The sequence below is a fragment of the Chrysochloris asiatica genome, unplaced genomic scaffold, assembly GCF_000296735.1.
Source record: "Chrysochloris asiatica unplaced genomic scaffold, ChrAsi1.0 scaffold00020, whole genome shotgun sequence".
NCBI classification, from domain to species: domain Eukaryota; kingdom Metazoa; phylum Chordata; class Mammalia; order Afrosoricida; family Chrysochloridae; genus Chrysochloris; species Chrysochloris asiatica.
Genome location: NW_006408538.1, coordinates 19,002,364 through 19,028,423, shown reverse-complemented (window position 1 = coordinate 19,028,423; position 26,060 = coordinate 19,002,364). Strand labels below are relative to the sequence as shown.

At 38.4% G+C, this 26,060-nt stretch overlaps 1 protein-coding gene across 4 annotated transcripts in view; it reads right to left on the bottom strand.

Annotated features, from left to right (window-relative positions):
- The window catches only part of ADK (adenosine kinase), a 647,845-nt gene that overhangs the window by 533,322 nt on the left and 88,463 nt on the right, over window positions 1-26,060 (bottom strand). For 3 of the 4 annotated variants that reach the window (XM_006835925.1, XM_006835922.1, XM_006835923.1), the window contains exon 3: window positions 21,794-21,847. The exons of the other annotated variant lie outside the window; for it this stretch is intronic. In XM_006835925.1, the coding sequence (XP_006835988.1) occupies window positions 21,794-21,847 (54 nt within the window). The remainder of the gene's footprint in view (window positions 1-21,793; window positions 21,848-26,060) is intronic. 4 annotated transcript variants of the gene reach the window in all.

The following is a 26,060-nucleotide window of genomic DNA, read 5'->3' as shown; positions in this document are numbered from 1 at the left end:
TCTTTGTCAATTCTTTCAATGCACTTTGGACTTCCTCCCTGAGTATCATTGGCTCTTGTTCATATGGTACCTCTTCAAATGGTTGAATATTAACCATTTCCTTTGGTACAATGACTCTGTGTATTCCTTCCATCTCCTCTTGATGCATTCTGCATCATTCAATAATTTGCCCAGAGAAGCTTTCAGTAACGAAAGTCGAGGCTTGAATTTTTTCTTCAGTTCCCCCAGCTTGAGAAATGCTGACCATGTTCTTCCCTTTTGGTTTTCTAACTCTAAATCTTTGCAAGGTGGGTGGTTCAAACTCACCAGCCACTCCTTGGAAACCCTATGTAGGGTTGCTATGAGTCGGAACTGACTCGGTGGCACTTAACAACAACAGCCCATAGCCAATCATCATAAACCTAACAGATGTCACTATGGGGAAAGCCACATTTCAATTGCCAAACTAGTGGGAATCCTGGCCCAATCAAGTTGACACAAAAACTTAATTATCACACAGTTATTTGAAACACCAGAGGTGTAGTTTCCAACAGCGTGCAAGACTCAAGCCACCTAGTACAACAAACTGACAGACATGTGGGAAGCAAATTTATTGTTGTTTTTAGGTGTCAATGAATCAGCTGTGACTCACAGAGACCTTATACATAACAGAAAGAAACAATGTCTGATCCTACGCCATCCTCACAATTGTTGTCCTTGAATTCACTGCTGCCACCACTGTGCCACTCCATCTCTTTGGGGTGTCTTCCTCTTTTTCGATGATCCTCCACTTTACCAAATATGTTGTTCTTCTCCAGGTACTACAGGTCCCCACTGCTCACATGTCTGAAGTATGAGAGACAAAGTCTCACCCCTGGCTACTAAGGAGCATTCTAGCTCTACTTCTTCCAACACAGCAAATTTTTACAAGTCAAAAATTATTAGTGGTTACCAAAGATAGGAAGGCGGGGGAAAAGGAGGCACACTGAATGATCCTCCAGGTGCTGAAATTAATTTGGAAAAAGATACACAGAATGGTTGCACAGCTCAAAGAACATAGTCAATGTCAGTGAATTGTACATGCAAAAATCATTGGATTATATATTCTGTTGTGACTATTTTCATGAAAATAGAAAAATCTCAGTGAATTTTACCTTATTATTGGTAAGTGTCATCCAGTCAGATCCAACTCATAGGGATTCTGGGGAACGGCTGGTGAGTTTGAACTGCTGACCTTGTAGTCGAGTGCTTAGCCTACAGCGCCACACCAAGACTCCATGACATTGAGTTTATATTAAGAAGTTTACATTAAGAAGGATGAATTCACCATTTCTAAACACATATGCTTAAAAGAAAGAAAAAATTTTAATGTAAAGTTCAAGGGCTTCTCCTTTAAAAGGTATATAATTCCAATTGAAAGTAAGATCAGTAATAAAGTGTGAATATCCTTAAAAGTTAAATAAACCAGGTGTTAGGATCTGCTCAATATGTAAATACTAAAGAACATGACTTTAAATAGGTATTGCTCCCAAATAGATTTTTTCAAGTCCTGGTACTTATCCAAATAGGACCTCTGGTGAAGCCCAGTAGGATAAACATTTAGCTGCTGGAACAAAGTCTGGTACCTTGAACCTACTAGTTGCTACACAGAAGAAAGATGTGGCAATCTGCTTCTGTAAAGATTATAACCTTAGAAACTGCATGGTATAGCTTTACTCAGTTCTACAGGGTTGGTAAGTGTTGATCTCAGCTCAACAGCAATGGGTTCTTTAATATTAATTATTATTTTTTTTTGTAAAGCACTTATCCAAAAGGAAAGGGAAGGAGAGAAAAATAAAGGAGAACAAAAGGGGGTAAATTGAATCCAAAGCAAAGATTTTTTTTTATGTTTCAAAAGAAAAACACTCCTATAGCTTATCGTCATAAAAGTATCCTGGAATATGTTATCTAAATTTGAGACAAAACTTTTAAGTTGTGCATATATGTACAGTGAGCATTTTGTCTTCTTGTTTAGAAAAAAATTCAAGTTTACAGTAAAAAAGAACAGAACAGAAAAAGAACATTTCTATATGCACAGTCACCTGTTTTTAACATACATACACATGAATCTTTTCCCTGAACCATGAGAGAAAGTTGCATACATCTTGGATTTTTACTAAGTACTTCACTTTGTAGTTCCTAAGAACTAGAACCCACAGTATAGTTACCAATGTCACAAAACATAATATTGATAAGATACTATAATCTATTGCCTGTAGCAGTATTTCATCAGTTGACCTAAATAGGTCCTTTAGAACATTTATCTCCCTCTCCAGTATAGGATTCTGGTTGGCAGCATTTATTGTAGTTGGTTATCATGTCTCTGTAGATTAATCTGTCTGATAAAGGCTTTCTTTGTCCTTTATGACATTGAGAATTTTGACAAACACAGTCCCATTTTCAAAATAAAACATTTTGTTGTTTTAAGTGCTGCTGAGTTGGTTCCAGCTCAAAACAACCCTGGACAGGGTTTCCAAGGCTGTAAATCTTTCGGAAGCAGAAATCCTCTTCTTTCTTCCATCTTTCTTTCATGAAGAGCACGATTTGGCACTGAAGATTTCTATACAAGGATAACCCAGGTAGCAAAGTTATTCTCCCTTTAGAAGCTAAATCGTTATTTTTACCATATTAGAAGCTATCCTCTGGTTTTTAACATGTAGAGCTGGGCTGTGAACCAAAACGTCAGTGGTTCAACCTACCAGTCACAACCATATACAGGGTTGCATTGATTGGAAAAAACTCAAGGGCACTACCAGCTGTTTTGTGGGAGAAATATGAGGCTTTCTGCTCCCATAAAGATTTACAGTCTTGGAAACCCTGTACAGGGTCGCTATGAGTTGGAACCGACTCTACAGCACACAACAACCACCACCATGCAACAAAAGTAACCTTTGCTGGACAGCACAGGGTCATCGTGAAACATGCCTTCCATCAGAATACGTCTAGGCAGTACAATATTGAGGGTGTGGTTAGACTTTCTCTTTCCTGTACCCTTGGCAAAGCCCCTATGCATTAGGGAGTGTGGTGAGTGATTTGAGTGAAAGGGAAAGGGGCTTGGAGTCACCCCCCCCCCCCCAGAGATGAAAGACTAGGAGCAGAACTTTGTAACACTCAAAGTAAATGGAACTAGAGTAAACCCAAAAGAAATTCAGTTTAACACCATACGTGTATGTATACATGTATTTATACTCATATATGGAGTCCTGTTTTGCACTGTGTAATGTACTTGACCGTAAAGTTGGTTTGAACCACAAGGTTGGTGGTTCAAGCTCACCAGCTGCTCCTCGGAAACCCATAAGGTCACTGTGGGTCAGAACCGGCTTGACAACATTTGACAAAAACAATATACACCTATATAAACACTTTGGAAATTATGGCTCTACATTGATATATCAATTTCTGTTATATCATTATTATTTTTTTGCCTCTTCCCCTATACAATACGTATAATTCCCCTTTTCCATAATTCTTTCCTTTCTCTAAATCCCCTCTTTTTTCAATTGTTCCTTGGATCACACTTTCTATTCTTAGGTTTTCTATTTCTAATTCAAGGGGCTTTAACAGAATCCCAAATGACTGTTTGAAGACATTTAATTCAACTGAGTATTATGTTGGAGTCCTGGTGTGGTGCTGTGGGTTAATGCATTGGACTGCAAAGTAACTTTGACCCACAAAGTCAGTGGTTCAAACTCACCAGCCACTCCTCAGAAACACTATACAGGGTTGCTATAGATCAGAACTGACTTGACAACACTTAAAAAGAACCACCTTTCCCCTGTCCTCTAGAAACATACAGGCTAAGAATTTAGTGCCATAGGGTTGATTTAAACCTAAGATAAGAAGACAAGCCATGAGGGATACTGGAGGGCTAAGATCCCATCCCTTAAAAGAATGTAACTCTAAGACAGAGGTTCTGAAGTGGCCATTAACATTGGGGCAATCATGTCCCAGGATGTAAGATGGTGTGAATCAGTGGGACATAAACTATAAACCTGGATGAGAGAGCCATAGAACTCTGAGAAAAGAATGTAACAGTGCAGATAGATTGATACCTAGAGGGGTCTAAGGGTTCTAACTATACGGGGGAGAGCAAGGCAGTCTTTCAGAGAAAGACTCTCACTGCCTTCTGGTTCTATCAATAAAATGTATGTTGATTCTCTGATACTGGCTACAGCAGCTGCCTATTGGGCTTTCGTCCAGTAATAAACCCCTGACCATGGTGGTCACAAGGACCTAGAACCAATCCAGTAAATGTTTCTAAATCTGCAATAGTTCCTACCTGCTTCCACAGTCCTGCCTGCTTCTGTGATGAACTGATGTGCCACCAATCATGATGCTGTGAGGAAATTCCTTTATGACTTATAAATCCACCATATGGATGTAAAACCTGTGGACACCATAATGTCCACATGATGATGCTCTTCCTCGTTGGGATGATTTGTGTCTGTCCTATTAAAGATTTAATAAAGGGGTCTCCGTAAAATATATTTGAATTGGGGTCTTTTCACCCCCTTGTCAAGTGCCATCAAGTTGGTTCCAACTTATGGTGGTGACGATGGTTGTACGCTGTTGAGTCGGTTCCAACTGATGGGAACCCTGTATGCGGTTTCCAAGGTTGTAGATCTTCACATGAGCAGAAAGCCTCATTGCTCCTCTACAGAGCAGCTGGTAGGCTCGAACTGTTGATCTTTTGGGTCTCAGTTCAGTGTTTATCCTAGACAATTGAAGACTCTATGATTTAAGTTTAACTCCTATAATAAGTCTTTCAATCCTTACCTGATGGAAAAATAATTCTTTGAGCTTATGTGTACCTCTGTGCATGTGTACATGTGTGTAAAGTAAGACCTTATGTTGTTGGTTAAGTGCTGTTGAGTCGGTTTCAACTCACAGCGACCCTATATAGGGTTTCTGAGGAGTGGCTGGTGAGCTTGAACCACTGACCTTACAGATCAGAGCATTAATCTGCAGTACCATACCAGGGCTGCAAGACATCTGAAATTCTTTTTGAACGTGATAACATTGTTATATGACATATAAGGAACAATACATTTATAAACAAAAACACATATACACAAACTCTCAAATAAAAGTAAAGCCAAGCCTTTTTCATTTAGTTCTAGTGTTTTGTTGTTAAGTGTTGTCGAGTCAGTTCCAACTCATAGTTATCTGCTCTAGGGTTTCCAAGGAGCGGTTGATGCATTTAAATGGCAAACCTTGTCATTGTAATCAGTGCTTACCCTACAGTGCTAGTGGTTAATGTCTTTACATTCATTAAAATGTTTCAAATGAAGAGTAAGAACATATTTTCTTTTCTACAGCATGCCAAAAAAAGAAAAGTTAAAGAAAATAAGAAAAGCTAGACCCCTTCAAGTACACTGAAAAATTTAAAAAACAAAACAAAATGCTGTTGTTATCAAGTGCCCTCGAGTCAGTACTGATTCATAGCAACCCTGAATAGAGTTCCCAAGGAGCAGCTGGTGGGTTTGAACCGCCAACATTCTGGTTAGCAGTCTAATGCTAATCCTATAGTGGTACATCAGGACTCCAAAAATATTGTATGCTTTATTTACTGTACTCATCGTTGTAGTCATTATATTACAATAAAGGACTCTATTAAGAGTAAAACCAGCAACAACTGAGAAGTTCATGAAAATCTTAATTATGGGGTAGTTTACTTTGTTGAAAGAGACAAGAGGACTTCATAAAGTTCATGGAAAAATGGAATTCAAGGAAAATGAGATTTTTCCACAAATATTTTGAAGCCAACTCATGTGGGAAAAAAACAGTAAGAGTGCGAAGGAATAGCAGAAAATATCTGTAATTAAAAGAAAAATTATGAATACGGCAAAATGACATTAATTCAATTTACATCTTCAAAATGGCCTTTATCATCCTTTCTTAAATTTAACATCCTCTCCTCTTCCACATTTCTGCTGCCAATTCATCATCTCTTCAAAACACTTGTAATGAAATGAACACATTCTTCCAGAAGAGTTGATTATGCTGTTCATGGCAAGACCACAGATCCATAAAATCTTGAGGGTTATTGACCGGATGAATACATCTGTTAAGCCAATATTCTTTTTTTAAAAAACTCTTGTCCTTAGTAACAAATGCTTTTCAACAAGTGTATTCAAACACGTAATAACAGAATGTCAAAGGTTATCTAACCTTATTAACCATATCTCCTTGATTCCCTTACCAACATTCCTGCCAAGACTCAGTGAACTGGTCTGAAGTGTAACATCATCTGAGAAAAGGAACTCTAACTCCAAACCAAACTGGTTCTACTTCTGCCTTTCTTTATTAAGATTTTTCTTTAGAGCTAGTCATTCAATCTGTGTCTTCCATCCATTGGTTCTTCTATCTTTGAAGCTTTAAAAATAAATCAGATGAAAAGACCTATCATGTATATTTCTTTCTCTAAATTGAAGCTATGCTGCTTCTTCAGTCTTCATGAAATTAAAGAAAAAAAAGACTGCTTTAGAATCTCCCAAGCAACCCACCAACTGCTCAGCAGGAGATAAATAAATCCTCTCTTACTGAATCTCCACACCAAGAGTTTCAACATGAGAACAGTATCAAACAATGCATATCTATCTAAAGAGCAATATATAAATACTATCCTCCTGACACACTATTCTCATATGCACGGGCAAGCTGGACAGTGAATAAGGAAGACCGTAGAAGAATTGATGCTTTTGAGTTGTGGTGTTCAAGGAGAATGTTGAAAGTTCCATGGGCTGCCAAAAGAACCATAGATCCATTTTGGAAGAAGTGCAGCCGGAATGCTCCTTGGAGGCCAGGATGGCCAAACTTCATCTCTCATACTTCGGACATATTGTCAAGAGTGACCAGTCGCTGGAGAAGGGTATCATGTTTGGTAAGGTGGAGGGTCAGAGAAAAAGAGGAAGACCCCAATGAGATGGAATGGCCAAGTGGCAGGATCGATGGACACAAGCGTGGCAACAATAGTGAGGTTGGCCCAGGATCGGGCAGTGTTTCATTCTGCTGTGCATAAGGTCAATATGGGTCAGTACCAACTTGATGGCAACTAACAACAACAACAACAACAACAACAATCCTCCTGACTGAATTTATTAAACTTTAAAATAGAGGGTCTTGTTCTTCTCTGAGCAAATGGTCAGAAATACCCAGGGACGCTTACAAATTATGTTTCACTATTGAGGAGTGGGGGGAAAAGTAAATAAATAAATGAATAAGATATTAAAGAGACTCTAAAAGAGAAGAGATCCTGGTGTGGATAACCTTAAGGTCAGCAGTTCAAATCCACCAGCTGCTCTCAGAAACCTACACAGGATCACTATGAGTTAGAAGCCACTGGAAGGCATACAACAACAAAAGACAAGGATACCTACCTCTTTGCTTCCAACTTTATTCTTGGGCACTACAGCTATACTATTTCATGTATCAAATCCCTTTTCTTGCTGGAAAGTTCATACTCCATAACAGGGTTTACTAGACATTTTAGGATTGAAAGTTATCACTATTTTATTGTTGCTGAAAAAACAGATCAGTTTCTAATTTACTCATGTACTTAATAAAGGCAACAAGTATCAAACAACCAAACAAAAACTTAAGGAGTTTGAAGTTGGTACACGGTTGGGGAATATCTGAACTAATAAAATAAATCAAAGCAGTTAGAAATCAGAGATTAGCTAAACTGCCCATGTCCACTTCTCTTGGAGTCAGAGCACCCTCACCTGTGAAATAATTAGGAGTTTGAATCCATGTACACTTTTAAAAAGTACTGAGAAAGTCAAAGAGCTTTATTTTACAGGTTATATCATGCCAGTATCTGCATACTAGAAATTAAAAGAGAAACCTTTGAAAATTTTCCACAAAATTTTTGAATCCCCCGCGTACATGTGGGATGCCACTAAGTTGGTTGCAACTCATAGTGACCCTGTGCACAACAGAACAAAATGCTGCTTACTCCCAAGTCCTCCTCACAATCATTGTGATATCTGAGCCCATTGTTGGAGCCACTGTATTAAGCCATCTTGCTGAGCATCTTTCTCTTTTTCACTGATCCTCTTCTTTACAAATATCATGTCCTTCCCTAGGTATCGGAATTTATTTTTGAAAAATAAACACACTAATTGTCAACATTAAGTAATATTTTATGAAAAGTAACAACTAAACAGTGATTGCTGGAACCTGACAGGATTGCCTTCTTTTCCCGGGTCAAGCAAGTTTCCAACCATTCATCTGTCAGTTTGTCAGACTGTTTGCAGGTTGCTGTGACTCTGGAAGCTATGCTATGGTTATTTCAAATACCAGTAGGGCCTCCCATGGTGGCCAGGTTTCAGATGAGTTTCCAAACAAAGACAGACTAGGAAGAAGGGGAGACGGACTACTTCCAATAGTTAGTCACTGAAAACCTTATAAATAGCAGTGGAACCCCGTCAGCACCAGAATAATGATATTGAACCATGATGATGAAAGCAGAATACTGTCAGATACAGGGCCGGAAGATCAGTCGCTCACATTGGAAGGCACTCAAGATGACTGAGGAAGAGCTGCCTCCACAAAGTAGAGTTGAATGTGATCATGTAAATGGAATAAAGCCCTTGGGACCGTCATTTGCTGATGGGGCACAACTCCAGTCCTAGGAGAAGGATGTTTGGTAAAGTGGAGGGTAGAAGACCGATGGGCACAGTAGCACAATGGTGGCCAGAACAGTGGGCAGTGTTTTGTTCTTTTATGTATAGAGTTTCAATAAGCACCTAACAACAAGAGGAGCAGCAAGTTTTCCACCTATCACAGGCTGTATTCTTACTACTATTTTATTTCAATCAGTGGAAAATATTTGAGTTTTCCATTTCTGGCAGGTTTCTGCCCAACACAAGTTGCAATTTTCACAGGTTTTACCATATCTCCAAGCAAAAAATCAAATTTGCTAAGAAGGTGGTGGTGGTTGTATGCCCCTGAATCAGCTCTGACTCACAGTGACCCTGTATTGAGTTAGTGAATCTTTATGGAAACAGAAAGCCCCATTTTTCTCCCACGCAGCAACTGGTTGATTCGAACTACTGACCTTGAGGTTAGCAGCTCAGCTCGTAATCCACTTCATTACCAGAGCTAAATAGCATTATTTTCCCTTTTTTGCAAATCTCATTAGTGTCTGCTTAATAGAGCACAGCTAGACTTTCGCAAGCTTATTGCACTCAATCAATTAAGATACCGTATATTCTTGCAACCTCTGAAAATTCCACCTATCCTTGTAAGAGAATGAGAGTGTAAAAAGGCAAATTAGTAGTATTTTGTAAAGAACTCTGCTGTTACAGACCACTTAAAATGTTTTGGGTACCCACCAAAAATCCCTAAACTACATTGTGAAAACTGCTGGGTTAGATGAGATCTAATATTCAAGATCCACATTTTAAAAAAGAAAGAAAGAAAATACTCCCCACTTATCTTTACCATGATTGAATAAATTACTTAAGATTCTAAAGAGGTTCCAGTGGGATGATTATTTTCGACTTACTGCAAAGAGCCATTTCAGAAGTAAGTACAATATAACAACTATAATATTTAAAATACTCTTGGTCACTATAGAAATTCCTGTAAAAGGAATAAACTTATCGAAATAATTTATGATGTATAATAATATTAATAATACTTAGCATAACAAAATTGCCTATATGTTACTTATGTATATAAGTAATTGCATATTTATGCAGCAAAAATATACTGATCATCTACTACATGTAAAACACTGTGTTAAGTTCAACAAGGGAAACAATATGGAGAATTTTATTTGTTCATGGGAGGAATATGATAAAATAACACAAAGTAAAAACAAAATGTGACAGATGTTATGAAACAAGTTCAGAAAAAGCATTATAGTCGTGGCAGCTTATAATCCTAAGGCTATATAGAAGGATTGTGCTAATATAATTATAATTAACATTTATCCACAAAGTCTAAGAGTACAAAAAAAAAACCACTAGCTATATTTACTAGCCTATATAGGTATGTTTCATACTGGTATAAATAACACAGCAATGGATTCAAAGTAATAGCTTTGCAGAGATAAAAATCAGATGTAATATTTTATCTCTAATTTCACCCACACTAGTAAATTACCAGCCGCTCCGCGGGAGAAAGATGAGGCTTTCTACTCCCGTAAAGATTTACACCCTCGGAAACTCTGTACAGGGTCGCTATGGGTCGGAACCGACTCGACGGCACTTAACAACAACAACAAGTAAATTAATGGCATAGATAATAACTTTGGGGGGCAAATACTTATAACAATATGTACACACTTTATGTTTCATGGCTAGGAAGACTACTAATATCATCAGGAAAAAAGTTACCACATTAAAAATTTAGTAACATTCTTAAGAGCTAGCTGAACTTTTCGTACTGAAAGATGTATTTCATTAACTAGCTATTTTAATTACAATGAGTGATCATTCAATTGCAGCATCTACATGAGTATTTTAACACATTTTTTTTACATCATAACATACAAATTAATTTTTAAAAGGCATCACTTTCCATTGAAAAACAATTTACTCTCCTTTACTGAGCAAACAGTCAAAGACAGATAAAATACCCACCAGCTGCTCCTTGGGTGAACCACAAGGCTGCCGGTTCTAATACACTAGCTGATTCTTGAAAACCATATCCAGGGTTGTTAAGAATCAGAACTAATTTGATGGCATTTTAACAACAGTGCATCCCAGGTTGAGGCAGTAATATGATTTTCATGAAAATGTCAATTTGAATAGAATATGCGTTTTTGAATATATAAAAATTTCATATATAATTACTTTTTCATGCATGTAGAATTATGACAGCTAATAGGATTTTCATATATCTCAACGTTAAGAACAATATATACTTAACATTTTAGAGTAAAGAAAAGGGTCTGTGCCCAATCTTAAACACTGAATACAAGTTTATAATGCTGGGACACTTTCCTTCTACTCAGCTCATCTACCCCCAAAATACTGTGCCAAGACAATTATCAGGAAATCTTAAATAGACTTTTTAAACCTCTGCATGGATTCATTCTACTTACTCTTGGACAAAGCAGGCGAAAGAGCACCATCTGGTGGTATCACCTTACTTTTAACAATAATGTCCTACATTGACTTTGTAATACTTCTTTGAAAAACTGCCTAACAGTGAATCATTTAAAAATATTTAGAATGAATAGATTTGATAGTAAAAATAAAAGACTAAAAACTGAAATATATATATATATATTTAGAATGAACAATCACAAGTAGCTTCATGTAAAAACTTGAATATTGAACCAAGGTTACAGTATTTTGTTTTTGCTTTTTAATGGGTAAGAAGTTAACCATGAAAGGTTAAAATTTCCTCAGAACTTACACATTACTTTTAAGCTTTTTTTAAAGTGTCAATTTTTAAAATATACCAAAAAAATCTTATTTTTTATAATACTGGTGGTGGTGGTAGTAGTTAAGTGCTATTGAGCTGGTTCCATCTCATAGGAACCCTGAGTAGTGTTTCCAAGCTTGTAAATCTTTACAGGAGCAGAAACTCTAATTTCCCCCCGGCTTTTATATAAGGCTGTTATTAAGTGCCATTGAGTCTGCACAGGATTTCCGATGAACAGCTGGTGGACTTGAACTGCCAGCTTTATGATCTGCAGCCTAGGGCCACATCAGTAGTTCTTTTATATAATACAATTAAATAAACAGAATGAGATGAGAACATCATAATCTTTACAAAAGACAGCATTGTCTGTTGATTTTCCTTTCAATTAAATGTTAAGTGCCCTCATGTTGGTTCCCTATTCATAGTGACCCTGTGTAGAGTTTCTGAGGAGTCAGCGGCTGGTGGATTAGAACAGCCAGCCTGGTTATTGGCAGTCCATTGTTTATCCTACAGCAAGCCACACCAGGATGCCTTCAATTAAACAGGTATCTAAATAATCAACTGAAATTAGTAAGAGTGGTCTCAAGACTTATTAACAATAAAAGATTCCTGCGCTTCAAGATTGAGACTGACTAGGAACCTGGAGCCCTGGTTCAGTAACCAGTTCTTGATAATCTCATGCATAATCGTGATCAATCCACAAGTCATCACTGGTCTGGGCAGCATCTTGAATCATGTGCTTACGGCTCCATGGTAGCTAATGACATTTAAAACAAATGAAAAAGAAGGTGGTGGTCTTTATTTTGGTAAATTTTTCCATCATGCATGCCTTTCAAAGGGTCAGTGGAGAAGGTAAGGAGTGCAGAATCAAAATACTAGGGTCAAAGAAAAAGATTTCTTAGATATACCTTTCGTTATTTAAAATTAAATATTCCCCCCTTAATATTTTAACATTGTATGTGCAACTCTTCGGGGGCTGCTTAGAAAACTGTTGGTTTACTTTTAAAATGTGTCTCAATTCAAGAATCGCGAAGATAAAAATCCTACTATGTGTTTTTCATTTTCCATTTCCACTATTATTAATATAGTGCAGTAGTCTCCCTCATTTTACAATCTCGAAGACTCTTACATTGCTAAAGACAAAGTGCTGAGATTGGAACAGCTTCAAACAACATCTGTAAAAACTGGTGAAGTCATTGCTATCATTCAGGTCACTGTAGTATTTGGGATTTAAAAAAGAGAACGCTATCTTTCCATCCGTAAAGGAGGCTGTGGAACGGGATTGAGAAGAGTGAAGTAAAACATCGCCTATGAAGACAGCTAAATTGAGACACAATATTTTAAAAGTATCTTTGAACTACAGCTGATCCCTGAACAATACAGAGGTTTAGGGGCACAGATCTCCTGGGCCGTCGAAAATCCATGTACAATTTTCAGTATAGAGAGACGAGAGGCGAACTGCTCACTCAGAGATGATTGGCATTTGAAGCGGATGTTCCGAACACAAGATTACAACTAGAAGAAAAAAAATCCATGTGCAGCTCAAGGGTCAACTGTACTTTCTTTTTTTTACTTTTTATTGTGAATTGAGTAAAGGTTTACAGATGAGATCATCCGTTTTACATTCAAGAAATCACACACTTTGTTTCATCTCAATGACTGCAATCCCCTCCATGTAACGGGTTAAACCACCTCCTCCCTGTGCTTCCTCTTTGCATTCTCATCCACCTTCTCAACTTCCTCCTAAGGTAAATGATGCCCTTTGGATTTTAAATGACTAACAATCCCATGGTGAGCACACCTTACTAGTGTGGTTGTCCCCCTTACGTACCTATCTACTGCTTGGCTGAAAATTGGGCCACAAGGGTGAGGTCCTTTACAGACCTGAAGGGTGGACAAGGGCCACAGTGTCCAGTGAGTCAACTGTACTTTATTGTATCAAACTTTCATATGGATGTCTTGGATTTAAGTCTTTCTAAACTATTTATTCAATAATTTATTAGTTAACCAAACATTATACAGCACTCAAGAAATCAAAAGACGTATTCATCACTTCAGATATGTTGTCAGGAGGAATTAATACCGGGAGAAGAATATCATGCTGGATAAAGCGGAGGATCAGTAAAATAGAGGAAGACCCCCAAAAAGACAGATTGGCACAGTAGCAGCAGCAATGGGCTCAAATATAACAATAATATTAAGGATGGCAGTGTTTCATTCTGTTGTGCATAGGGTTGCTATGAATCGGAGCAGACTCAACAGCAACAAACACCAACATTTATTAAGTCACTGGCTCTATAAGGTAGCAATACACAACTGTTGTTGTTGTTGTTGTTAAGTACCATCAAGTTGATTCTGACCCATAGTGACCCTGTGTAGGGTTTCCCAGGAGCTTTGCAGTCTGATGCATTAAGCCACAGCACAACATACAACTAGTGTGTATATATTCAGACTTTAGAACGCACTAGTTTTGAAAATGTTTCTCCTGTCATTTATCACATATTGAAGATGAAAAAGTTATCATTAAAGAATTCTAAAAACTGTTTACAGGCTTTAGAATCCAGACCTAAGGGGGTGTTGTTCTTCTTATGTGCCATGGAGTCGGTTCTGCTCATAGCGACCCTGTACAGGGTTTCTGAGGCTGTAAATCTTTACGAGAGCAGAGAGCCTCATCTTTCTCCCGCGGAACAGCTGGTAGTTTCGAACTGCTGATATTGAAGTTCACAGCCTGATTCGTAACCACTATGCTACCAGAGCTCCTTAGACCTAAGGGGGTAGTCATAGAAATTATTCCAAATGTAAACCACCACCTTAGAAGCACTATACACAAATCAAGGAGCTCTAGTAGCATAGGGGTTACAAGACAGGCTGCTAACCTCATGGTCAGCAGTTCGAAACTACCAGCCATTCTGTGGGAGACAGATGAGGCTTTCTGCTCCACTAAAGATTTACAGCCTCAGAAACCCTAAACAGGGTCGCTATGAGTCAGAACCGACTGTACCGCCCACCACCACAGTACACGAAGTCAGTCTACATGTTGGAGTTAAACTGTTTTTTTTTTTATATGAAAAGAAGGAGATAAGTTATAAAGCTATCTCCTTAAATTAGGTTGGTAATACGGTATTTAAGGAATAATGAGAAAAGCACATAATTATGTCTTAGAAGTATATCTGATTTTCTTAAAGGATCCAGCTATTAAATTTGATTACTTTCATGAAGACAGACTTTATGTATTTAAAACAAAAGTCTACATGTATTTATTTACCTTAATTAACCATCAACTTTGTGGTAGGAAAATCAGGAATAGCCAAAACTGTTGCAAATAAGCACACTTAAGAGAAACACACAAATAAATATAAAAATTCAAATAGAGATGCCATGCAGACTACCTTTAGAAATATTCTTTATTATTCATAAATATTTATTGGTATTGTTAGGAGCCAGTGAATTGATTCCAACTCAGAGATCCTGTGTACAATTATGTTATACAAGTAACTCCTTTATACTCTTTATATTTACATATAATTGTTTTACAATTTGATTTATCTTACGGCTCTGTAGGATCAACACGGAATTGTGAACCACAAGGTCGGCAGTTACAATCCACCATCCACTCTGTGGAAACCTTATACAGGGTCTCTATGAGTCAGTACCATCTTGATGGAGCTTAACAACAACAACAACATTTATATATTAAGGAGCCCTGGGTCACAAGTTTACTGGGTCACAAGTTAGGCTGCAAACTCTGAGGTTAACAGTTTGAATCTATTGTTCCACGGGAGAAAGATGACGCTTTCTGCTTCCGTAAAGATGTACAGCTACGGAAAATTTGTACAGGGATGCTTCAGTCAGAAATGACAACAAGGTACACAACCAACACTCACAGTCACCCAATGTAGGGTTACTGAGATTGTAAATCCTTATAGGAGCAGACAACCTTGTCTTGCAAATAGCAGCCCAATGCCTAACCTTCAGAGTCACACATTCTACCTTCCTTCCGTGGAGTCGATTCTGACTCATAGTGACCCTGTAAAGGGTTTCCAAGGAGCGGCTGGTGAACTTGAACAGTCAACCTTTCAGTGCAGTGCATCAACCCATAGTGCTACACCATTTACATTAAAATGTTGATGACTTATTGCAAAACTCATCACTGATACTTTGAGGTTGAGCATTATGTACACTGAAGGAATATCAAGCCTTTGTTGAGCTCTGAATTGAGTCATGAGAAAAGAGAGTCTATTGAAATCTGAGACATTTTCTAGAAGGATACTATCTGACAAGCTTGTTTTATCTTTTCTCCCAGTAACTCACTCCCCACACCTCATAAAAAGTCTTTCCATCTTGGCATCTATTCTCCTTAAGTTTTAAATTATCTTGACCTTAAGTATACCATAATAACGGAAATCAAAGTCCAGAAACTACTAGAAGAAGAATTGGTTACCATACAAAAATTATGAGAAGGTAATGAATTAAAAGTTTAAAACCTCTAAGAACCCCCAGCAAAATATTTATATATCAATATGATGCATAAGAAAACACTAGTTTCAAGGGTGTAACACATGCTTTAAAGATAATTAGTGATAGGTTCATTCTATTAATAAAATAGGTTCAAATGTATGCTTTCCAATTATTCCCAGATGTCTAATTCAGTTAAAATCAACAAAGATTAAAAACAACAACAACAAAAGAAACATCCTTGAACTTGTTTTGTAAGGTCATACTGCACGCCTGCCTTTGTGAAAACTATAGTATACTCTGGCAGAATGGGCATGTTTAATATTAACGAAAGGTTCAAAGATAAACATCCTACCAAATTGTTTAAAAGGTTACTTATACATGAGCCTAACAAGATCCTTCAATACCACTTAGAAGAGAGAATAATTAAAATTTTCTAAATCCAAAGCACTTATGTGCTTAGATTCTTTCCTCTCTTCATTATTATCATGCTGTAGTTTCCAGTGTAACGGAATTTTCTAAATTCCATCTTAGAAGCCAATCACATTTCCTCTGCTCTCGTGGAGGAAAGAATATATCTTTAAAGAGCTAGTTATGAAAACTGCTACATAAACACAAAATGGTTTGGGGAAGAAAGGTGAAAAGTTGGTGGTAGAAGAAGCCTCTACGTTACTACAAGTTTTAGTAACAGAGAATGTTCCCCTCAAAAGCATACATTCATGGAAGTTATGCACGAAGCATTTTTTCTACATCCCTTTGTTGAATTTTCTGAAGACGTTTCTCCTTTGTACTTGCTCCCGTGCAGAAATTTTGTTTGGTCTTTTCTTGAAAAGACAAAATTAAATCCACAAAGCATACACATACAAAGTTCTATTAGTGAATATTTTTCACCCAGTTTAACAGTGAAACTACTGAAAAAAATGGAAGGAGAATTTTAAATATACACTTTTTTTTTTCCTTTTTAATCTCCCATTAGGCTTTTTTCTACATGCTCTGATCCTACTCAACACAGACTTAAAAAATAAAAACAAAACAAAAAAGGCCCACTGCTTGCCATCAAGTGAATTTTAACTCATAGCAATCCTAGTCTCTAAATCTTCATAGGGGCACAAAGCCTCATCTTTCTTTCCCTCAGCAGCTGCAGATTTAGAGTTCACAATGTTCTCTCTGGCCTTCCCAAACAAACAGAAAAACCATTAAAGTAGCAGAACTGTTTGAAGAAGCGTTTCATTTGTATATGCTATTAAGATTTAGTGTATACAAAGCGAAATGTTTTTATAAAGGTAACATTTTCACAAGGAAACCACTTCAAAGTGATTAGGAGCTACAGTAAAATTGTATAAGGGAATTGTCTAATCTAGATAATGTTTCAAGGACTTTGCTAAATAATGGGGAAAAGTCAGGTTGCAATCTTAACGCAGTTCTACAGAGGGAGCTAACATCACAAAAATAGAAATTTATAATATTCTCAACACCAAGAAAAGACCTAGTCTGTTAGAAACAAAGAATTTCCATTTATCACCATGAGCTCTATGGTTTTATCTAAACCATCAGTCAACTCAAACACAGTTCTACCTACAAATTATGGTGTATTTCTAGTAAATCTTACTAAGACTTATAAAATGTACTATCCATCACAAATACCTTTAAATACTTTGTGAAATGGACATGTCTATTAAAATATTACCATTTCTTCTCAAAAGTTTATATACAGCCTATAGCGAAACTCTTATATAAACTGAGTTCTTCTAATGCTAAATCCAAGACATCACACATTTTTCCAAAATAAAGCGGTAATTAACCATTTAAAGGCTTTAAGATTTTACCTTTAATAACATACTTTCTTCACATGTCATACATGCATTAGTATTTAAACCAAGTTTTATTCTAAAATTATTCCTTGTATTAAGTTCTTACAGTCTTTCTTAATTTTTATTTATTTGTTGTTGAGAAAATACACAGCAAAACATATACTGACCCAAGTGTCTACATTTACAATTCAGTGACACTGATTACATCTGCCGTGCTGTGTTCCAACTCATAATGCTTAGGGTTTCCAAGGTTGCAAATCTTCACAGGAGCAGAAAGTCTCATCTTTCTCCTGTAGAACAGCTGGCAGTTTTGAACTGCTGACCTTGAGATTAACAGCCCGAATCACAACAACTACACTGCCACCAGAGCTTATAAGAGTGCAATGCTCAAGGCTAAACTGTTGTTCAGTTTTAAGACTTCAGGGGTATTTTTGATTTAAGGTTTAAAGGAAATAGTTTCAAAGGCTCACCTACCCTCCATGACCAGAAAGTCTAAAATTGTGGAGAATCTGAAATTCTATTCTGCATTCCCCTGTCTGATAGGGATTCCTCCATGAAATCTTCCACTAGGATGATCAGTATTGGCAGCCAGACACAATTCACGTTGTTACAATACCTACCGGTTCTTCCCTCTCCCCTCCCTCCAACTCCATTTTGTCTGTTTCCCCGCCCTAAGCTACAAGGCGCGTAGTTTAAAGGACAACGTGGCTTTTGATAGGCCAGAGCTAAATCACCCCAGCAATGACCACGCCCTTCCTTTTGAATCTATACAAATCCCCTCCCTTCCTGTTGACGCTCTCTTCCTCTTCTTCCTCTCCTCCAGTCTGCCCCCTGCCTTCTCTCTCCAGCAGAGGTTACCTTCCTCACCCTGAATAAAGGTCTCTAGATGGGCCATCTGGTGTGAGGTGTGGTTGATGAGCAGCGCCGGGTCCTTTCACATGTCTTCTGATCTCATGGCAAAGGAGGCAGTTGTTCATTGAGGCAACTAGCAATTTGTTTCAGGTTCCTTCAATCTTTCAAACCAGTAAGCCCTGTCTTTTTTTAATATGTATACATATAATTTTGAGTTTTGCTCCACATTTTCTCCTACTCTATCTGGAACCTTCTAATGTGATTCCTTCCACAATAGTTGGTAGGTGGTAGCAGGGCACCACCTAGTTCTTCCCGTTTCAGAAACATGACTCATGCTCCTATGTTGCACTGGTTCACTGGACCAGTTGATATCAAGCATCTTCAAATTTTCACTCTTCTTTCTTCTGCACATGGAGAAACCAATAGTTGCACCTAAGATGGCCATTCATGACTTTTTAAGATCCCAGTCACCGCTTACCAAAGTAGGATATAGAACATTGTCTTTGTGGACTGCCTATATTATGCCAGTTGACCATTGAGTCTCATGAGACTAAGGTCCCGAGAGTCCCCAGGCCCAGCAACTACTGCCTTAAGAAGTTTAAGAGTATCTAAGAAACTATCAGTTTGCCCCTGTATGTCCCATCACAATCACAAGTGTGTAATTGGTGGTAGTGGTTATGTGCCGTGGAGTCAGTTCTGACTCACAATAACCTTGTATAGCATTTCCAAGGCTGTAAATCTTTACGGGAGCAGAAAGCCTCATCTTTCTCTGAGGTACTGCTGGTAGTTTCAAACTGTTGACCATGAAATTAGTAGCCTGACTCGTAATCACTATGCTACTAGAGCTCCCTGTATAAATATCCTCTGTTAAACCTACAGCGTAGTGGTTACGAATCGGGCTATGAACCTTAAGGTCAGCGGTTCGAAACTACCAGCCGCTCCGAAGGAGAAAGATGAGGCTTTCTACTCCTGTAAAGATTTACACCCTCGGAAACCCTGTACAGGGTCGCTATGGGTCGGAACCGACTCGATGGCACTTAACAACTATATATATATATATATATATATATATAAATTTGTGTGTTTACTAACTCTCCCTCCCATTCCCAATCTGTCTGTGCATCTGTCCATATATCTATCCTCAGAACAATGTTGTTCCACTGTTGTAAATATGAGAGTATTTATCTTTATCCCCTTTAACGTTTGCATACTTCCCTGGCTTCCCGACTTTTTCCACTGATGATCTTTTTTACATTTAGGCTTTTAATACTTGTTAAGTTTGTTTTTAATATATGGTGAGAGAGAGGGGTTTTGTTTCATTTTTCTGCAAATGGATTTCCAGTTTTACCATCACCATTTGAAGAGAGACTATCTCTTCCTCATTTAATGTGTTTTGGTCCAGTTGCAAAGATCAGCTGACTCTATTTGGATGGATTTACTTCTGGATTCTCACTTTAGTTCCACTGATCTATGTATCTGATGTTGTACCAGTCAGTACCAGGCAGGCTGTTTTGACCACTGTGGATGTGGAGCAGATTTTCAGATCAGGAAGTGAGAAGCCTCCAACTTCGTTTTTCTTAAGTAATGTTTTTCTTACCCAAGGTCTCTCTTCTCTGAAGCCACTGTTTTGTTTGTACCTTGCTCTTTGGATCATATTGGCAAATCCAAAATTTGTTCCTGGTTACAATTCATTCCATAAAATGAGCTTTATGAGCTTTGATCTTGCTTTAAAGACTGCTGGAATCACCAATTCCTTGAGCTGGTTGATCTTCACACAATGGTTTTGGCACCCATCAAGTCAAAAGGGTGCTGAGGCCAAGATGTTCACTTAAAACTGAAAACGCTGAACCACAGGAGATCGGAGCTTTACTAGCTATCTCATCAAATGGTAATTCTACAGTCTTCATCCACTGGGTTCTGGACTTCAGCCATAGTTTCTTCATTTGAGGGCTTCCTAACCTTCCTTAAAATGCTTGATCCATCTAAAAACTGTTTTGTGGTGGGGCGTATTCCTACAAACTTGTTTCACAGCTTCAATAATTTGAGAATATGTTCTCTTGACTTTTGTTAGAAATTTGTTATTAGCCTTGATCTCAAAATCATTTTCTTCCGAGGTACAAAAAAGTATCCATTTTGTTGTTGTTGTTAAGGTACCTCAACGACACTAGACAAGTGTATTACAGAGAATTTGTCTGTACTCAGTGGCTTATCACAGGGATATGCTTAACACCTTTTGCTTGGAATAAACCCATACTTGTGCAAACTGTAAGCTTAGCAGCAATACTTTCTAAACTACCCTTTTCTAAACTATCAAATATGATGGGGGATTCAAGAGTTCTTGGAAAAACAGCATGAAAGATAACGGAATTTTTCTGTAACTTTTTGAACCCCTCTCATACATGATCTTTGCTATATGATAAGCATTAGTTAGCTAGAAGAAGACAGACTCATGTAGGCCTTTCAGGCCCCATCATGTTCGTTCACTTGGTTCACCTATTAGGTTTATAAAATTGAAGAAGTTTATCTCCTAGTGGCTGTTAGATGTCGTAAAATAAATTTCAACTCATATTAAATGAACACTTCAAGTATGGAAAACTTCGAATTTCTTTCATGAAGTTTTCTTTTCTGCTTACAGGAATAGCACAATGCATTAGAAAAGATTTAAAAAGCTTAAAAATGAAAATAACAGTCTCCCATTATTCCATCACTCTGAAAACTCTTATTTCCTTCTAGGACATGAATTTTTGTGGTAAGTCTTTTACCCATTTAATCCTCATGATATTAAATATGATTTTGAAACATTTTAATAACTTATAATTCCCATCAAATTTATTTCTATAACTGTACAGGAAACAGAGACTAGACCATTTTAATATAAACCACTAAGAAAGAGCCAAAATGAACAATGACAGTTTAAAAATTTTGTATTGGGAAAGAAAAGAAAATGCTACATTTTCCAATATATTCTTAGTTGACATGATGAAATGCATATATGGAAATTATTTCCTTTCAGCCTTCTTCAGTAGTGGAGATGTGGATCAGCACTGGGCTGTGAACCCAAGGTTGGCAGTTCAAACCCACCAGCTGCTCCTTGGAAACTCCATACAGGGTCACTATGAGTTGGAACCAAATTAATGGTATTTGACAACACTAGGATCAGGCCATGGTGTTAATTGTACCTTTATATTACCTATCATTTTACAAATCAGATTGTTTCAATATACCCATTCTACAGATAGAGTAAACTGTGTATAACTAGGGTTAAGTACACTTACAGTTCCTTGTGTTTGTCTTCAGCCAAAATTTGGTCATTTGGTTTCAGGGAATATCTAAAACACACACAAAAAAAACCACTGGTCACATAAACTTACAAGTACATGGAAATTTGACTGTATTATCAATAAAGCCAGCATCGAACAAAGCACTGCCACACCGTTATAGGTCTCTGTCTCAATTGATAAACACCAAGAATGTTAGTCACTTCTACTGACACCACCCAAGGTACTAACTGGCCTATGGTGAGACAACACAAGCCATCTCTAGTATCTTCTGTAGTGAATCTGTAATGCTATGTTCATCTAGCAGTTCGAAAGGCAAGAAACTAACACAACATTAAGTTTCAAGAGTTCAAAAAGCAAAATACATGGGACAACAATTGGGCATGTTTGAAAGGGCCAAATGGGACAGAGATAAAGGACGATATACGCACAGTCTTGGAACTGCAGGGCTCTGAGATACAGGGATTGAGTCATGGTTGGAATGAAGGACGGAAATCATGTTAAGATGCTTGACTGTTTTTGTATGTTTGTTTGTTTGTTTTAATCTTGGTTTCCCTTGCATTATAATATAGAGTAGACACTGGAAAGGGAGAGAAACGAATAGTCAGAAACATCACACTAGAAGGCTTGTAAGTCTGTCTTCTGCCTATGAGTGATTGGAATACCTAAAATGGGGCTACGGCATACACAGTGAACGAGGCTTCTTGCGGAGCCTTTGCAATACATAAAACTATAGGTAGAAACCGGAACTACATCCAGATTTCCAGAGATGAGAAATCTCCCCACTTGAAAGGATGAGCAGACCAGCCTGGAGCAACCAAGGAGAAGAATAAAAGATACCTCTTGAAAGAAAGACCTGCAGGAAAAATGGAGGCAGATGGACTGTTGCTACAAGAACAAACAAATCGCTTCCCTAGGAAACATCAAGGCAAGTGGCCAGGTCCTCTCAACGCAAACCCCCTTCCAAGACTAAGACTCAACAGAAATGCATGCTCTGATTGGTGACCACACACATCACTGATGGGAAGAACTGGGGTAAAAGCAGCAATGAAGTGGCAAGCTAAGCCCTATAATGTTCAGTGGACTTCTGTGGACCCAGATGGGGACCTGGTTGGCAAGCAGTGTGAGGAGACCTGGGGACTCCTGGGCCCAGAGTCAGTGGCGTGGCCACGGAGGACTTGAGAGGAGAGTGGAGCTACCGGCTGACGGGAAGAGAGGGCCCACACTTGCAGATGATACCCACGTGACCTGGACAGGATGACTGAATGATCAGAGCTCAACCAGGAGAGGAAAGAAGAGGGGGAAAAAAAATAAGAGTGAGCTGATACAATCTGATGAACTTGACCTATACCTATGGAGCAGCGACTCAAAAGAGGAAACAAATCCTCACAGCAAGAAACATTCCCACCCCATCCACACACAGAGTGGACGGAGATGGGCAACTTGAACATTGGATACTCAAATGGGGAGGGGAGGACTACAAAGGCAAGAAGTGACTGGCTTACAAGCTTTCAAGAGGGAACCTAGTGCTAGGGAGCACGGAGGAAGGCAGAATCTCCAGTGGGTACTATTCAATCTGTCTGGGCAGAGCTGATGAAAATAAATACAGATGGGTAACTCGTGATACTGTAGTGAATAATGCTTATCAGGATGGACTATGAGGGTTGGAAATGCAAAGGTGGAAGTTTTGTAACAAGGAAGGGAGTGATTAATTCTCCAGGCTAGGAGCGGAGGTCTCTGGGACCATCAACGGAGAAGAGCCGAGAGTGGGACCCTACCCAGAGAAAAAGAGATGCCTGAGATGGAGACAGAGATGACGATGAGGAGTGATGAAGTGGATGGGGCTTTGGGATCCAGAGAGGGAGGGGGACTGGGTCCTGAAAAATGGGGGGGGGGGGGAATGTAGGGGGCGGGTTTCTAGGGTATATCCTTTGGTTGGTTGATGATGCATGGAGGGGATTGGAACCATGGCAATGAGATGATATACGATGGAATAAATGTAAAACTAAAGTTCTCTCATGTAAACTATCATATAATTCACAACAAAACATTAAAAAACCAGCAAACTACAGTTATTCATTCATTAAATACATAATAAACACCTAGTGCATAGCAGTCTAGTTACTAGATTGCATGAAGCGGAAATGCTTCAACAAACCAATTCAGTACTGTAGCTGACAGCTATGTGGCCAACGGAGTCAAAGAGGTCTATATTCGAGCACATTCCAAAGAAAGATGACCCAACAGAATATGGAAATTATTGAAAAATACCATTAATAACATCACACACAACTAAAATTTTTCTGACGATAATTCAAAAACCATTACAGTAGCACATTGACAAAGAATTACCAGAAATTCAAGCTTGATTCCAAGAGCACATGGAACAAAAAACACTATTGCTGGTGTCAGATAGTTCTTAGCTAAAAGCAAAGAATACCTGAAAGATGGTGACCTTTTATGTTAATATTATTGACTATGCTAAGGCCTTCCAACGGTGTGAATCCTAACAAACCATAGATAACATTGCGAAACATGGAGATTCCAGAGCACTTAATTGTGCTCATGTGGAACCTGTACATAGATAGTCGTATGACCAGAACAAAGGGATACTGAATGGTTTAAAATCAGGAAAGGTCGGGTATGTCAGGGTAGTATCAAACTTATTCTGAACAAATAATCTAAGACGCAGTTCTGAAACAAGAGTGTGGCTTCAGGATTAGAAGAAAGCTTATTAATAAATAACCTATATGTAGATGACATGATCTTGCTTGCTGAAACCAAAGAGAACTTAAAGCACTTATTGATGAAAATCACACAATACAGCCCCCAGTATGGATTACACGTTCATGTAAAGAAACACACTTCACAAATGGACCAACAAACATCATGATAAACAAAGTGAAGACTGTAGTTGTCAAAAGATTTTCATTTCACTTGGATCCACAATGAACACTCATGGAAGCAGCAGTCAAGAATCAGATGACGTATTCCACTTGCAAAGCTGTTGCAAAAGGCCTCTTTAAAGCATTAAAGAGCAAAGATGTCATTTTGGGGACCCCTTTGGAATTTAAAAACAAAAACATAGTTGCTATGGCCTTGAATTTAACTGATAGCAGACTCCCTCAGAAACCACTGTTTTGATTGGCCCCGTGGCACTGTAAGATCGTCACTGGACTGTGAACCAACCTCAAGACCGGCAGTTCAAACCCACCAGCTGCTCCTTGGAAATTCTATACAGGGTCGCTAAGAGTTGTAACCAACTCAAGGGCACTTAACAACAACACCACTAAGACAAGTGTAAGGGGGCTTCAAAACAATAGTGTAAAAATGGAATGAAAATATAATGGGATTTTTTTTTTTTTTTCACAACGTTTCTGAAGCCCTCTTGGAATTACTGAAAGAACTTGTACACAGCCACATACTCATCACAGAGATATATTTCAACACCTTTTGTTTGGAATTTGGGCATGTATAAACTTAAGCCCTAGCAGCAACATCCTTTTTACTTAACTCTTGTACACCTTCCCTGTCGTATGAGAAGAGACAGTTGTAGCATTAAAGTTGATGGGAAACAGCAGAATATGGTACAAGACAGTGGAATGGCCACATGGACAGTGGAGCCAGGCAGCTGCAGTGAGATTGCCAACTCAAGGAGCAAGCTGATTGAGTGCTTTCAGGCTTGCTGGCAGACTGGGACACCTACAGTAACTTACTGGCAATCCATGCAGTGAGAGCATTGAGTACCATTAGGCAGGAAGTTTGCTAGGGCAGTGAAATGTCTCTACACACACAAAGGCAGAAATAAAAATGCTTGCTCAAGCAGGGTCTGGTGGCAGAGACCAGCCAAGTTAAGAGTCAGCAGCAGAGGCCAAGAGCAGGACCTGCTTGTAGGCATGGCCAAGAACATGCTGAGTGTTGTCTTGGTTGCAATCTGTCCTGATAGATAAACTGTATCAATGCCCAGTTGATCCTGAATTATAGCATGTTGTTGTTGTTAAGTGGTGTCGAGTCGGTTCCGACCCATAGCAACCCTGTACAGGGTTTCCGAGGCTGTAAATCTTTACAGGAGCAGAAAGCCTCATCTTTCTCCCACAGAGTGGCTGGCAGTTTTGAACTGCTGACCTGAAGGTTCGCAGCCCGATTTGTAACCACTACGCTACTATAGCTCCTTTACAGCATGCTACTTCCCTTAAAAAGGAGCTCTGGTAGCATAGTGGGTCACATACTGGGCTGCTAACCACAAAGTAAGCAGCTGAATCTA